General features: G+C 43.0%; 3 protein-coding genes and 1 long non-coding RNA gene across 4 annotated transcripts; 2 read left to right on the top strand and 2 right to left on the bottom strand.

Moving 5' to 3' along the window:
* The first annotated feature begins 49 nt into the window (after nucleotides 1–49).
* Nucleotides 50–7,393, top strand: LOC109463978 (immunoglobulin-binding protein 1-like). Its single transcript, XM_019760897.1, has 9 exons — nucleotides 50–198; nucleotides 761–873; nucleotides 1,219–1,303; nucleotides 1,635–1,688; nucleotides 1,964–2,137; nucleotides 2,640–2,804; nucleotides 3,248–3,393; nucleotides 3,928–4,088; nucleotides 7,085–7,393. Exons 1-9 carry the CDS (start codon nucleotides 73–75, stop codon nucleotides 7,123–7,125), a joined length of 1,065 nt encoding a protein of 354 aa, XP_019616456.1. The 5' UTR covers nucleotides 50–72; the 3' UTR covers nucleotides 7,126–7,393.
* LOC109463979 lies at nucleotides 5,532–7,558 on the bottom strand. The gene is made up of 2 exons (XR_002139856.1): nucleotides 7,444–7,558; nucleotides 5,532–6,687 (listed from the first exon to the last, which is right to left on the bottom strand). It is a non-coding gene; the product is annotated as an uncharacterized LOC109463979 (long non-coding RNA).
* Nucleotides 7,559–7,565: 7 nt separating this feature from the next.
* LOC109463657 (uncharacterized protein DDB_G0290685-like) lies at nucleotides 7,566–11,538 on the bottom strand. The gene is made up of 5 exons (XM_019760511.1): nucleotides 11,330–11,538; nucleotides 9,676–9,801; nucleotides 9,016–9,147; nucleotides 7,633–8,172; nucleotides 7,566–7,580 (listed from the first exon to the last, which is right to left on the bottom strand). The coding sequence occupies exons 1-5, from the start codon at nucleotides 11,399–11,401 to the stop codon at nucleotides 7,566–7,568; spliced, it is 885 nt and encodes a 294-aa protein (XP_019616070.1). The 5' UTR covers nucleotides 11,402–11,538.
* A 1,873-nt stretch (nucleotides 11,539–13,411) lies between these two features.
* Nucleotides 13,412–15,344, top strand: LOC109463659. Its single transcript, XM_019760512.1, has 4 exons — nucleotides 13,412–13,894; nucleotides 14,217–14,321; nucleotides 14,690–14,914; nucleotides 15,106–15,344. Exons 1-4 carry the CDS (start codon nucleotides 13,412–13,414, stop codon nucleotides 15,334–15,336), a joined length of 1,044 nt encoding a protein of 347 aa, XP_019616071.1. The 3' UTR covers nucleotides 15,337–15,344.
* The last annotated feature ends 659 nt before the right edge of the window (nucleotides 15,345–16,003 follow it).

Genomic DNA, 16,003 nt, shown 5'->3' on the forward strand with positions numbered 1-16,003 from the left:
TCTATTTAATGGTGAATAATATCATAGAAATATTTCTATGTTACCCATACTTGAGTGGTACAGTCTACATCTATGATAGCCATGGCGGAAGAACAGGGATCTGACGGGCCGAAATTATCGGAGATTTTTGAACGAGGGTGGAAAATACAGAGGGATGTGGAGAAAAGCGATGAACCAACGGGATCTCCAAACTTACAGGTACAAACTCAGAATTTTTGCTGTGTTTTCCATGAGTATATTACAACTATTTGCAGTAACTGTTGTTGTAGTCCACCTTTGTTGTTGTTGCGAAAATAATTTATGTCAGGTTTTCCTGCAAAGAGATGGTAAAAGAATTTACAGCGATCACATTTGCTTATGCAAGGAAAACTCATACCCAGATCATCTCTGATACGTACCACACTTTCAAAATACATTGGTTCATATCATAAATATTATAAATCATCAGTAGTCTCTCCTACTGTACTGTGTATCAAGGTATCAAGCCATTAGGTACCAGGCAGTAGCCTGGATACCGACAGTTGACAGGGCCAGTAGATATAGGCTTAGCCCAACGGCTCTAGGGCCAACATGCCCCTAAATTTTACCATAGACATCCCTGATCCTTAGCTCACCTGGTCTAACTGGGGCTGGCCAGGTTATAGCTCCTGAGGACAGTCTGGTATTCAGGCTAAATCATCAGCCTCAGAAGTTCTGTAAATTATGCCAAACAAACCATTCACCATGATCATGATCATCATCTTCGTCCATCCTCACCCAGGACCAGGTGAAAGCAGGGATGGGGTTACTGGAACAGGCTGCACACATGGTCAGAGAACTCCAACTCTTCAGCGAAAACGAAGAGCTACAAGAAGTGGCCACCTGTAATGTCAGGTCAGGATTCTGTTTGAGTAGTCTTTCATACATCTGGTCAAATGTCCGTACATATAATACGTATAATATGATGGTTGTGGGTTTGTGGAAAAAGTGGTCCAGTCCAGACTGTTCATTCGGTGGAAACAGCCTCACCTTCTTATTTGTAGTTGCGCCCCCTGACAGAACGTGGTAGAATTGCATGCAGTGTCCACCCATGTATCCTGACATGAAGCAAACTGGTTGTTAACCATGGAGTATAAGGACACAGCACCCATTCCCCTGCTTAGAAAGGTCAACAAGTTTGACTGTATTGATGACTGGACTGGCAATGATGATGATGATGATAACACCTGACTGTTCCAGATACCTGTTACTACCAGTGCTGATGAGTGACCTGACAATGAGACACATGGGTGAAGACAGGCTAGCTCTGGTGCAGAAGTCTAAGGTACATCTCACAAGATAGTCTTTACAATCTTACATGTGTAATGAGATCGAGATCGAGAATGGCAAATGATATAGCCTGGGTACCATCCGGATTTTCGAGCGTTGTGGAGCGAAAATCCGGATGGTACCCAGGCTAGGCTTGATAGGCATATTGTGGGAATTGTGTGATTCATATTTTATGAACTTCTATCATTTAGTCATGTTTGGTGGGCTTATATTGTTCAAAATGTTGTAGATGCATGCAGTGAAAGAGGATTTTCTTTCCCCTATATTCTTTAATATTGCTGAAGTAATTAAGTTAATTGCATTCATTGCCAATTATTTTTCTGCAGGATTATCTCACTGAGTTTCTGAAGGTCTGCAAGTCTTATGGTGTGACTTCAGAGGTGAGTGGAGTCAGGACTGTACCAATGATAATGGGGGGGGGTATGACAAATCTTTACTGCTAGGTAACAGTCAGCTGGATTAGAATCTTACCTGATGGTAAAACATTTGCAAGTACAATGAAGGTGGTTTCTTTTGGGATACTAGTAGTTGCTTCCTACCGTAGATCTATTGTTTGCCTTATACATCATGTAGTATGATGTCTTGTAGTTGTAGCTTGTACTCTAGACTGTGCATGTAATTTTGGCACAAATTTAAACCTACTTGTGTGATACAGGAGTACAAGTCTGTTGAGTCCAGCAGCAGTAAAGCCGGTCCCACAGACATGGCGGCCATGTCCAGGCAGAGGGAGGCCACCATCGCTCGCTTCAGACAACAGAAGGAGACAGAACAGAAACTGGAGGCCATGAGGGTTACCATGGAAACAAGAGGAGAGGATGACGAAGTACAGGTGATAGGCCGATCCCGAATGTCCATCACAATTAGAAGTTCAACCAATGAGAGAAGGGCAATTATCAGTTTGACCAATGAAAGAGGTCTGCATGTCCTTTAAATATTTCATTTCTATGTTTTGACGGAGGTGGGAGGGGCTTGAGGATCGGTCTATGATGACATTGAGTGGAGTGTCAAAAAGGCTCCACCCTTGAGGTGTGGTCAAAAACTAGACGTGTAGGGACCTGATGACAATGAGAACACTGGGGTTGACGCAGTTTAACCCTCAGCAAGCTAAATTAGATGTTTTGGCACCAGATTTGTATTGGCGATGGGATTAGGCAGCAAGAAGAAGGTTAAAGGGTACACGTAGTTATGCTACCTACTAGTAACTCCGTAACCAATAGAGGATAGGTAGCCAAATGGCTACTTCAGCGTGCTAAGGGTTAATTCACAGCTCTGTTCATACAATGTACATGTATCTTTTTTCATTTTGTCTTTTTCCTTGTTACCAACTACAGCGCGAGTACTACACATTGCAGCTGGAGAAATGGGTCCACACTGCCCTGAGAGAGCTGTCCAGTATAGACCAGGAACTGGAGATCTTACACATGATGGCCAGTAGAAAACAGGGAAAACAAGACTCACAACCACAAGAACAGAAGAAACCAGAGCCACACAGAAAGGTGGGTTGTTATAGTACCTCTCTGTCAATGGTAAGGGATCCAAGGACAAAGTTGGTTCTCTTGAATTCAGATGCAGTACAATATTCTTTTTGATGTAGCGAAGCTGAATTCAGTTATAAAATTTGCTCTTAGGTTATGCTGTGTACATGTACTTGCATGCTATTACCAGATAACATATACATGTGCCTATCATTCGGATGACCATCCCTGTTTGGGGCAGGCACTCTTTCTCAAAGGCCAATTTTGCTCAGTCCCTCAGTACTAACAGGTTTGACTGTATAGGGAGGTCTGTCTGATTATGGGAATTTCAAAATAAATGTAGTATGTCCTGTGTTATAAAAAAAACAAATTTCTTCCTTGTAAATTGGTGGCTGAGAGACTGAAAGGTTCTTTTGTAAGACAAAATTTCTTGGAGTTGATAACTGTTCCTCTGTTGTCCTCAGCCCCTGAAACCGTTCATCCTGACCAGAGACAAGCTGCAGGCACAGGTGTTTGGTGCTGGCTATCCCAGCATCCCCACCATGAGCATGGACGAGTACCTACAGAAGGAAGTACAGGAGGGGAAAATCCCAGCTGAGGCACTAAACAGGTGAGAACAGGTGTGAGATGGGACGGGTGTGAGATGGGACAGGTGTGAGATGGGACAGGTGTGAGATGGGACAGGTGTGAGATGGGACAGGTGTTAGATTGGAAAGGCATGAGATGGTTAGTTTAGCAGTCAAGAGATTGAGGGGTCATGGGTTCAATCCCCAGCATTTCTGGCTAGACATTATGTCCTTGGAAAAGGCACTTTACACAACCTTCCTCATTCCACCCAGGTCTAATTTGCATACCTGACTTCAGAAAGGCAGTGGAAGGAGAGGGATGAGCTCTGCCTTCTAATACTGTGCCCTAGACACAGTGAACGAACATTACCAACTGCCGCTATGGCCTCAAAATGTCTATCTTTACCATCTCCTTTTTTTATATGCCAAGAAATTGGATGTAGTACATGTAGAACAAGAGGCATTACAATTGATACCTCACAATTTTGGTAAGTTTACTGGTAGGTTTTGAAATGCATTTTGTTCCACAAGGTTCAATATCTTGCCACTTTTTAAAACTATTTCTACCGTCCTACCAGAGTACCTGAGCCTGCAGAACCAGGCAGCTATGACGTGCGGCGGGTTGTCCCTGACGAGGCAGCGGAGGCGGAGAGGAAACAGGAGGAGGAGGAGGAGAAGGAGGAGAGAGATGACGAGGAGCGGCTCAGGAAGCAGCGAGAGTTTGACGACTTTAAGGATGGTGAGAAAGCCATGTTTTTTGTACTTACCTTAGACCTTAGTTCAGACACACACACGCAAACATATACGCACGCACGCTCACACAAACACATGTGCACACACCCACACGCACACAATCACATACAGACACACACGCGCACACTCACATACACACACATACACACTCATGCACACACATTCACACACAGTCCAAACCTGGGTTGCTCATCATTTTAAGTTGCCCTTGAAATTTTTGCAAGGAGCCGTGTACTTATTAATGATAGAAAATATTCTGTCGTTTAACTTTGATAACCTCAAACATATTGATTCAGTATACGTAAGTTGCAACAAAGAAAATATGGTTGCATAGTGCAACTGGCCAACTAGGTATTTCAAACCATGTATATTCACTTCCAATTCCCTCTTTTTTCAACATGTCACAAATTACATTCAGAGTCTTTGACTGCTGATCCATGTATGTCTAAATATGGCTTGAATTTGGCTAAGAAGGGGACTGGCTTCATCAATTACCTAAAATTGTAAAACTATGTACATACTAGTAATACATGTACATGTAGTTGATACAAACAGTAAGCAAGCAAGCATTGGAGTGGTTATGTAGATTTAATGTTTAGAATCTGATAAATAAATTGATAAATGATGAACAATTGTTGTTTTACAAGCTGTACTACATTTCTTTGTAAGTCTCAATAAAAGTTTTGTCAACTGATCAAAATTATGTGCAATATACACGTAATGTGTCAGTGAAAAACTGTAAATCGAATACAATTCAGTGATGGCGAATCTGGATTTGAAACAGTTGACATGAAAATTGCAATGGCTTCCAGCTCTCACTGCAGGTATGTACAGGAACTGGCAATGTTCCCGTCGCAGAAGCAACACCCCTTAGAAGCAACAGCGCCCGTGTGCCGGCCTGAAACCCCCTAGAAGTGGCGATGCGCGGGTGCAGGCATGACACCAGGAAATATCTTGGAAGAGATATGGCACCCGTGTGCAGGCACGACAACCTCTAGAAGTGATGGCACCCGTGTGTGGGCAAGGCACCCCCTAGAAGCGACTGCGCCTGTGTCTGGGCATGACACCATTCACAATTCAAGGGGGTGTCATGCCCACACACAGGCGACATCGCTTGTAGGGAGTGCCGTGCCTGCACACAAGTGCCAGCGCTTCTAGAGGGTAGAGAACATCGTGCCTGCGCGCGAATGCCATTCGCTTCCAAGAGGTGTTGTGACTGCACTCGGGCGCCGCCGCTTGTAGGGGGGGGTTCGGGCCCGCACACGGACGCTGTCGCTTGTAGGGGGTGTTGTTTCTGTGACGGGAACGTCGCTGATTCCCGTACTGAAGTTTCCCTACAGTGGGAGCTGAAAACCTGTATCACTTACTCTCTATACTAAAATGACATAGTTATGATGATTTTTATGCATGTTCTTTTTTGTTACGTAAATGTTTGTAAAATTTGCTGTATATTGAATGAAGCTTGAAAAAAAAATTTTAAAAATACTTGTCTCTATATTAGTGCTAAACCCATGTTTAGGTTCAGGTCTGGATTCAAGTCAAGAGGTTTAAGTTTAGGTCTGGACCTAAGTCTGAACCTAAACCCAGGGCATATACAAAATATGGAAGGGACTCCTCAGTGAACATTTCTCAATGGAAAATGAGGCTTTACTGCAAAATTTTGTAGCACGCACTGCGCTACCAGGGTTTGGATAACTTAAGAAGTAAAAGTTGTTTGGGCGGCGCAACTTGGCAAAACTGTGGCCACTGCAAAATTTCCTGTCCCACTCCAAGACATTTCCTGGTGTCATGTCACTGCAAAATTTTGTAGCACGCACTGCACTACCAGGGGTTGGATAACTTAAGAAAAAAGTTGTTTGGGCGGCGCAACTTGGCGAAACTGTGGCCACCTAATTCACGGTAACAGAGGCCAACACTTGGTGATGCCCAACGGCAATGTTTTCTTCATTTTGCATTGCAAACCTTTGATCTATTAAAGATTTCAGGTGGTTTGGATCAAAAAAGGGAATGTGACATGTTTTAAATAATAAGTCCCAAATCAGTTCCAGATATTCAAGTTTTTCTGACTTGAACCTAAACATTTTAAATTTACAAGTCTGGAACCAGTCCAGCAAACTGGTACACAACACTATCAGGGCTCTAGTCAGCCCAGGTTCATCATAGGACTTGGGGGGAGGGTGTTTGCAATATAGGGGCAAATTTTGGAATTCCAACTCTTTAAAAATGTGATATATATAAATTGCAAACTGATAGTTGCCTAGTAGAATTGTTAGCCTACAGAACGTCTCTGCTAGAAAAGATCATCGATTAAATTCATATACCGGGGTAAGGGCAAATGGCAGTTGAAGGGGGGGAATAATATAACGGATGGTCGTGATGTAAGTTCAATTCTATGAACTTACAATTGTCGTACAACAATCTAACGGATTGGCTGCTGTTCACTGATCCAATCCTTTTAAGATTAAGTCAGTCATCGATCAGTGCAGATGTGTTCCTCATCTGGTAACATGTGCACAAGGGCTCTGTTGCTTCTAGGCGGCTTCCTTTCCATGGTGTGTGCGCTGTCCAATGTGCTGCTGGTCTGTCTGTAGTTTGAATGGCATGATAATGAAAAAAAGTGTCATACACAAACAGTAATACATTAAATAGTTGTATTGACTATAACTATATAGTTATAGTGATCCCACATGTACTCGTACATGTATTTCAAGAGGCTGTCCCTCTTGTATAGTGTGTTACATGATATGCATTTTTGAAATGCATTGAATGCATTGAAATGGAAAGTACATGAAAATGTTTTCTGCATAATTTTTTTTTTCTTTTTTTTTTTCTCCTTTTCACCACTATTCTGTCCATTCTGGAAGATAATGATTTACATTTTTAGATACACATACTTTTTTTCACATATCAGATGCACTTTGAGCATGTTTAAGAGGTTACCAGTATATATTAATGTGATTTTTTCTGTCTTTTTCCAATTAGATCACAGACGAGGTTGGGGAAACAGACAGAACATGGGCTGAGGTTCACTCCCACTACTGGTGAACAGAAGAGGAGCAAAACTCATACTACTCGTATTACTTTTTACTCATCAATTCAACAAGAATCCATCAATTCTGTACTCATATCTATCCTATCAAGGTGCACAAAATGCCATTGAAGTATTGTCTTTGCCAAATTTCAATTCATGGACAACAGTAAAACTATCATGATGATGTAATTTGGGTGACTTAGTCACAAATAAAACAAATTACAGTGGTCACTTATCGTTGTATTTCCATGCGCCTTTTTCTGTTAAGTTGTTAATTAGATGTAGTCTATCTCAAAGATAATTTACTTACTATTCATTCCTTATTCTTCCGAATGCAGCAAGTGAATGGGGCAAGGATGCATCTTGCCACTCGTCTCATTCTCTTTCTCCATCTACCACCCCTCGCTTCCTTCTCACCACCCCTCTCTTCCTTCACACCACCGTCCTCTTCCTTCACACCACCGTCCTCTACCTTCTCACCACCATCCTCTTCCTTCACACCACCGTCCTCTTCCTTCACACCACCGTCCTCTTCCTTCTCAACACCGTCCTCTTCCTTCACACCACCGTCCTCTTCCTTCTCACCACCGTCCTCTTCCTTCACACCACCGTCCTCTTCCTTCACACCACCGTCCTCTTCCTTCACACCACCGTCCTCTTCCTTCACACCACCGTCTTCCTTCTCACCACCGTCCTCTTCCTTCACACCACCGTCCTCTTCCTTCTCACCACCGTCCTCTTCCTTCACACCACCGTCCTCTTCCTTCACACCACCGTCCTCTTCCTTCACACCACCGTCCTCTTCCTTCACACCACCGTCCTCTTCCTTCTCACCACCGTCCTCTTCCTTCACACCACCATCCTCTTCCTTCACACCACCGTCCTCTTCCTTCTCACCACCGTCCTCTTCCTTCTCAACACCGTCCTCTTCCTTCTCAACACCGTCCTCTTCCTTCTCACCACTGGCTCTCTGTCCACTGTTCTTCTCTTTAATTTTTCTTTTGTTCTTTTTTTGTCTTTTTGAAGTTTTGGGATCGATCTGAAATCATATAATTCTGAAATAAGTCATGCTGAAAAGTCATATGAATGTTGTTTCCATGAAGTTCACTTTTAAACGTACAAATACTTTGTTCCTCAAATGACAGAAATATGGATGCTGACTGGAACGCTGGTCTAGTAATCAACTGATTGAAAATACTGGCCCAAGGAATTGACATATTTCAGAACTTAATTGACACAACAAAAGTACAGCGACTTTTGTAAGGTCTTAAACTACATGCAAACATACACGCAGATAGGTGAGTATACAAAGAAATTAACCTATGTTCAAGACAATAGATGAATCAACTTATACTATTTGTTCTAAGGTCTAAACATTCCACATGATTGTATTTACCTATTTGTACACAGTGAGGGTTATTACCGTCTAGAATGAAATTGAATTTTATGGCCACATCGACTTAATTTTATGGATGCCATCTGCACGCGCATTGATTTTTGCCTGTACTAAAAAAAGACGTCCTTTGAGGCTCTAGTCTGGCTCTAGGCCTGGGTAGTCCATGGTAGCTAGCGACAACACGGAGGCGGTGGTAACTCTGGAGGACAGCACTCAGGCTATTGAAGTTCCAAGACTCAAGAACTGTGAACTATTATTACGTACAGTGCCGATTCATAACTTCCTCAAAAAGTACAAGCTAGCTCACTTGTCATATACGTCGCTATGTACTGCCACAAATTCTCAATACCAGCTTTGTATTCCTGTGGCTAAGTTGCATTTTTATTTTTGGCCTGAATTTTTTTTTATTCGCCCACGCGCACTAGTTTGGGGGTCTTCAGAGGATGTCGTCCATAAAATTAAGTCGGTGTGGCCTTATATACTCACTGGAGCAGCTGGTTTGGCCTTCTTGACCCACGGGCGCCCCAGGGAGTTTACGCATAAGGTGCAGTCATCCCTGAGGCACCAGTGGGTCCTGTAGCAGCTCGGGCAGACTGCATGATAGTGCTGTGTGTTCACCTGAAGGGGTCGGAAGGCACACATGATCATGGCCCAGTTACAAACGTACATTTTTGTTTTATTAAACTGCAGGAAAGGACAGACAAGACTGTGATCAAACATTTAAAAAATTAACAAAAGATATGATACTACCTAAAGATAACTTAATGATTTTCTTATCCCAAGACTTTTCTACATACAAAAAAATAAGACAAATATGCCTCTAATTCTTTAATACTCTGTCCAGAAACAGAGAAAATAAATAGCTTAACAACTGTGGCATCTACCTGGTATACACGTAGCATCTACCTGGTATACAATACAACAGACATACTTAGAGATTAATCTACATTACAAGAGAGTCTGTACAGTATGTGATGAAAACATGTCTTTACAATTTATGGTGGAATTTCTAGCGTCTAGCCATCTTTTGAAATATTCCTCTATGTGCATATAAACTACACATTACCCTTCATACAGACACATTGTTTATTGTTTCAAAAAACTCCATTGGTGATAGTACATATATAAGTATATCCTTCCCTAGTCTTCCTGGAGTCTTAAGTAACATGTACATGTAATTAAAAACATACCAAGTTCTACACAACTAATAAGAGTCACACTTACATCATAGAGGGAAAACTGGCGCTTGCAGCCTCTGCAAACTCCCCCATGCTGTATGAATGAATGTGTATGGATGAATGTATGTATGTATGAATGAATATATGTATGAATGAATGTATGTATGTATGAATGAATGTATGTATGTATGAATGAATGGATGTATGAATGAATGGATGGATGAATGAATGGATGGATGAATGAATGGATGGATGAATGAATGGATGGATGAATGAATGGATGTATAGTGTAGGTATGTATGACTATGAATGGACAGACACACTAACATACACACACACTTACAGACACACTTACATATACCCACACAGACACACACACTTACATACACAGACACATAGACACACACACACACAGACACACACACACTTACATACAGACACACACACACACATACATACAGACACACACAGACGTGCACACACACACACATACATACAGACACACACACACACACATACACATAAACACACACACACTACATACATACACAGAGATAGACACACACACTTACATACCCTTACAGACACACACGTAGACACACATACATACACAGACAGACACACACATACACTTACATACATACACGCACACACTAACATACATACAGACACACACACACACATACAGACACGCACAGATGCACGTACACACTAACATACACACACCCATACACACAGAGACACATAGACACACACACTTACATACTGTACAGACACACACACTTGCATACACAAACACATACAGACACACACATAGACACACACACACTTACATACACATAAACACACACACACACACTACATACATACACAGAGACAGACACACACACACACACTTACATACCTACACACTTACATACATACACAGAGACAGACACGCACACACATATACAGACACACACACACATACAGACACACATACATACAGACACACACACACTTACATACACGTACATACAGACACACACACACTTACATACATACACACATACACTTACATACATACACACACACACACACTTACATACATACATACACAGACACACACACTTACATACACACACACACTTACATACATACACACACACACACTTACATACACACACATACATACATACACAGACACACACACTTACATACATACATACACACACACAGACACACACACACTTACATACATACACACACAGACACATACATACACACACACACACACACATATTAAATTTAGCGCCCAGCGTTCTAATCCATCTAACTTATTGCGCATGCGTATTGGAGTACCGGATGCGCTGGAGCAAGTATGTTCTAGAACAACTCGGAACCTTAATTAATCTAGTCAGTGAACAGGGAGTCATGAAACCGGGAAAATATAGACTAATACCGCAAAACAAGTTAAAGTTTTACAACAATGAACATCTTTACACTGAGCAGATGCGTGTTTCACTATACTTGTATATAGGCGGAAGAACTTGATTGTGGAAGGTGATTTCTATATACATGACTCCGGAAATTTCACGATTTTAGGAAGATCAGAAGCTACACGTGACGTGGACAGTACTTACGGGGGGATAGATGTTCCTGATCATATATCTGACGCCTTCCCAGTCAGGCAGCTTGGACAATACTGCGGGCATACTGACTCACCTACTCTATACACAACTTAACTCAAGCAAATATTACGAGATACTGTAAGGCTCTACGAGAAACGTACTAGGACGTCTTGTCGTAGCAAATACGCAGTTGTGAATGAACCTTTGCCTGTGATGCGGCTCGTCATGTCTCTTCATTGTTGCGTTCGGATCGCTGATTGGCTGCAAGTTTAGAACCGGCCGACGTAACAGACGAGACGTTGTTACGTGTCGACTCGGCGCAGAGGATGCTGGGAAACGTCGAATAGGCGTCATAAAATGTAACAATGAACTGAAATGGAATGGAATTTTCCACTGTGTGCAGTTTGCTTTCTCGTTCATTGCGACTAATATTTACATTGTATACTTATAATAATTCAACTGGTTGATTTATATACATACGAAGCTCCGGACAACTTATGAGTTGTAGACAATTTTACATTTCAAGTCTGTAGCGGCTAGCTCATGCCGGCTAGGTTGCTTGACAGATGTTAAATTTTCCCATGAACTTCGAACATAAGATATATATGGAGAGAGACCTTTACTGACACAGCAAAAGTACAGCGACTTTCGTAAGGTCTAAACTTAACGTAACGTTACAGAGAGATACGTGGGTACAAAGGAATGGACCTTCGCACAAGACTATATAGCTGAATCAACTTATACTACTTGTTCTAAGGTCTAAACATTTTTATATATTTACCTATTTGTACACAGTAAGGGTTATTACCTTCTAGAATGGATTTGTCTATAGCGCGAAATGCAACAAATTCCATTGAGCAAGTGGAAAGAAGGTTGAACAGCTTTGTGCGTTTATCATCATACAAAGCACTTCGTAATCATAATCACTGTCACGCACCTATATAAGTAATGAGTTATATTCCATATATGTGGTGTGAGCGTGTGTTGCATATAGTGGCGAAGACGTCAGGACATACAAGGAAGTCGATCTTTTTACGGACGGTTTATTTGTTTTTCCTAGCAAACAAATATTGCATCATCATTTAATAGTACTAGTACTGGTGGCCAAATATTGCGTCGTCGTGGGGTTGTGTGGCGTAACGGCAGAGCATTCGGCTCAGAGCCAAGTGGTCCAGGGTTTGAGTCCGGCCAAAAGTCACCAACCTTGTGCCCTTGAATTGGGAAAGGCACTGCAACTTCTTGTCACAACTTTTTACACTTTGCTCAGGTAAAAATTATAATGTATAATGATCACTATCATGATCCCGGGCAACCAAAACCAAACAATCAAAGTATTAAAAGCTGCAGCAAGTCACGGTGACAACTGCGATCTAAAATACATGAAGATAAGCCAATAAATCGATATAGTCCTCTCGAATGTCTACTTGTTGCAAGATGGCCATTTGCACAGGTTATATTGAGGTAGCCTCCTTCGCAGTCTTGTTGGGCGTGGGCATTATTTTTTTCTCTGAGCGACGCGACGCGAGTAATACTGCGGCCGCGAGGGACGATTTTCTGCCGGCAGCAAATCGTCCCTCGCGGCCGCATATTACTCGCGTCGCTCAGAGAAAAAATAACGCCCACGCCCAACAAGACTGCGAAGGAGGCTAATATTGAGGTGTGTCCTGCTAAATTCCCCCAAGACAGAAGGCTTATCCTATGTCTCTATTTTTCGCTATATTTGTAACTTTCCGAAACTCGGGAAGCTTCTCAAGCACATGTAAGAGCGTAGGTGTACGTAGAACTGTCCGTATCATGAGTAATCCTAAATCCGAAAGGTTTGAATAAACAGATTTATCGATTTGTGACCAAATATTATATCTTCTTTTTTTGCGTTGCCATTCCTGATTCCTGGAAGCGTTGTTACCTCGGTGAATACCCGATCTAACTCCGTACTTACGACATCGACAAAGTTGTGTCCACCTCCAGAGTTGTCTCTTGTTTCTGTGGACACAAGAAATGGATAAAAACCCAGGAAAGAGGGGTACAATTTATTCCACACCGCTCGATCAAGCTCGAGTCTTTGCTTCAAAGTTTCTTCAGAGAGGCTGAGACATGGAGGCCGTTGTTCATCTGTACTTGTTCGGCCTGGTGTACAGTGCGTGTGCACTGCCGGACCTTGCCGCCGCTACCCCTGTCCCACGTGCCCTTGACCTGGCGGACTCTACGACCGCTACCCCTGGCATACGCCTGCTGGACCCTACTGACGCTACCCCCGTCCCACGCCTTGCGGAATCTACCGACGTTACCCCCGTCCCACATGCCCCAGATCTGCGGGACCCCACCAAGGGCGCTACCCCCGTCCCTTACCTGCCGGACCCCACGGTTGGCAACGCTACCCCCGTCCCACGCCTTGCGGACTCTACCAACATTACCCCCGTCCCACAAGCCCCAGATCTGCGGGACCCCACCTACGCTACCCCCGTCCCACGCGTCCCAGACCCCGGCTTCCAGACGACACTGGTCCAGGCCCTGTCGGCCGACATCCGTGGAACGAACTGGACCCTAGCGCTGACAGAGGAGACAATACGCGCCATGGTAGGGACATGTTTGATCTCATGGCCTTTTCATGTTAATACATAACGGGTTGTGTGTCTGACAAGTAGGATGAATTGATAAAAAATTTTACCGTAAAACAGGTAATTGTATTCGTCGTAAGAAAAGCAATGGTATGGTTAGTGACTCGTACAATCGTCATGTACATATGCAAGAACATATTACAACAAACAGGTAAGATAAAATGGAAATTCTGTTGATAGCGATACAGAATTGATAATCATTTTAAGTCATGAATTGCTGTTTTACTCTACATGTTTTCACTGGTACTTTTGTGTAACAGAAACCATTTTTGTTCCTTCAGCGCGAAGTTCACTTCGGAGACCCAAATTACACCCCTGCCTTGGAGCTGCCGGCTTGGGGAAACGGCACAGTGACTGCTGATGACGTGCAGACTGGGAGACTGGAGGTTAGTCATGTGTACATCCGACCGGAGAAGTAAAGGTCTCCCGATCCCAAAAATATCTCATCTCATCTCTCATTTACTAGTATGATCCCTTAGTGTAATTATTCGACCGTTTGGGGCATCACAGACGACCGGGTGATCATTATACCCTTCTCGATTTTCTGTTCTTCCTTTTTAATTGTTTCAGTTAGTGCCATGCTTGTCCATTCTCCCATTTTCTCCGTTGCCTACCCCTCTTTCTTCCTCCGGCCGGAAAAAACATGTTCAAACAGAAAACTATTTTGACATTGATCACGAGCTATTTCAATATCTTTTAGATTATATTTTTTGTTGGATGACACCCCTTCACCTGTCTGTATTTGTACCGGCAGGACTCTGAGATTCTGGACCGACTCTCCTCTCAGCTGTATATCTACGAGCGGGAAATTAGCGCTGTGATGCAGGACGAGCTGGCGATGGTCAACAGTGACGCTCCGGAGGGGGGTGTCGTCTTCAAGGGGGATGTCGTCTATGAGGAGGGTGCCAGGAGGGTGTATCAGCTAGTTGTGCAGGTTTACGGCAAGACTGTGTACCTGCGGGCACTTCTGGCCCAAACGGTAGGTCTGTTTTTGGCTCGAACTCTCAATCAGTGTTAACTATTGTGTTTTAGTTACTCGTAATAATGAGACACTTTGTACGCAGCCAAGTCTTTCATTCAGCCGACGTTTTGGTGACTATTATGTTTTAGGTTCAGCCAAGTGTTAAGTACATACTAGTACATGTAATAACAAACTTTGAACCATAACAGGCCCATCTGATGGGACACGACCTCCAGAGCGACCACGCCGGTAACCACTACCCCAGCCAGCCCGCGAGTGAGTACGAGATGCAGCGCCGCGTTTTCCGGGTGTTCCTGGCGTACCGGGCCTTCCTGGGCGATCTACGCGGCGTGTTCGCAGCACTCCTGCGGCGGGAACTGGCAACCACCGCCCGCCTGGGATCCCCGACTTCAGCCACTCCAGGGAACGTCACCGCCTGAGCCCCTGTCACACGTCACACGTCGCAAATTGGGAAAATTCTTAGTACAGTCGTGGATGTTTAAACGGGAAAACTTAAGGTACAGCCTAGTCGGCGATAATAGTCATTTCTGCATAACCTCACTGAAAGTCGTACGGCAACAATCTTGTGAAGACTGTGTTTGTTTAATTCAAACACTAAGTGTTTCAGAACCTCCTCTCTTTGTCGAGAGCAAGTGACAAAGTAAGCTATATTAGTTGAACGTTTAAATTATGATATTATGTAAGCTTAGCGTTGGTGCACGTGGTTTGTTCACATACATGCACCATGTATGTGTCATGCGCTAAGCAGATCTCAGTTCCTTTACTGCTATATGCAGGTTAGGAAACATTTTCAGGAATATTTCCTGGCTGATTGAGTTAAGAAGTTCTACAGGTATACAACATTAATAGTGTGATGTTGTAAACCACTACTAGTACTGTCCACAAGCTACCATGTATATCATGCTCTGTCAAAGTTGTCAAAGATGTCCAAAGTGTATGTATACACTGGAAGAAGTCTAATAAATTGCCAGAATCATGTTGTACATGTACAGATTTTGTTTGTCGTAATATTTACAATAATGTTTATGATTCATCGCACACAATCGACACAAGATATGCAACAAACCCAAATACCAGAATAGCGAT

The sequence above is a fragment of the Branchiostoma belcheri genome, unplaced genomic scaffold (assembly GCF_001625305.1).
Source record: "Branchiostoma belcheri isolate BF01 breed outbred unplaced genomic scaffold, Haploidv18h27 scaffold13, whole genome shotgun sequence".
Lineage (NCBI taxonomy): Eukaryota > Metazoa > Chordata > Leptocardii > Amphioxiformes > Branchiostomatidae > Branchiostoma > Branchiostoma belcheri.

Excerpts from the sequence above, each read along its gene's own strand:
- LOC109463978 (XM_019760897.1), top strand. The coding sequence starts at position 73 with ATGATAGCCATGGCGGAAGAACAGGGATCTGACGGGCCGAAATTATCG. Across the intron at positions 2,138-2,639 it reads GAGAGGATGACGAAGTACAG|CGCGAGTACTACACATTGCA; the intron begins GTGATAGGCCGA and ends TACCAACTACAG. Across the intron at positions 3,394-3,927 it reads CCAGCTGAGGCACTAAACAG|AGTACCTGAGCCTGCAGAAC; the intron begins GTGAGAACAGGT and ends CCGTCCTACCAG.
- LOC109463657 (XM_019760511.1), bottom strand. The coding sequence starts at position 11,401 with ATGCCCGCAGTATTGTCCAAGCTGCCTGACTGGGAAGGCGTCAGATAT. Across the intron at positions 9,148-9,675 it reads GTTACTTAAGACTCCAGGAA|GTGAACACACAGCACTATCA; the intron begins GACTAGGGAAGG and ends CGACCCCTTCAG. Across the intron at positions 8,173-9,015 it reads AGGCCAAACCAGCTGCTCCA|ATCGATCCCAAAACTTCAAA; the intron begins GTGAGTATATAA and ends ATATGATTTCAG.
- LOC109463659 (XM_019760512.1), top strand. The coding sequence starts at position 13,412 with ATGGAGGCCGTTGTTCATCTGTACTTGTTCGGCCTGGTGTACAGTGCG. Across the intron at positions 13,895-14,216 it reads AGGAGACAATACGCGCCATG|CGCGAAGTTCACTTCGGAGA; the intron begins GTAGGGACATGT and ends TTGTTCCTTCAG. Across the intron at positions 14,322-14,689 it reads TGCAGACTGGGAGACTGGAG|GACTCTGAGATTCTGGACCG; the intron begins GTTAGTCATGTG and ends TTGTACCGGCAG.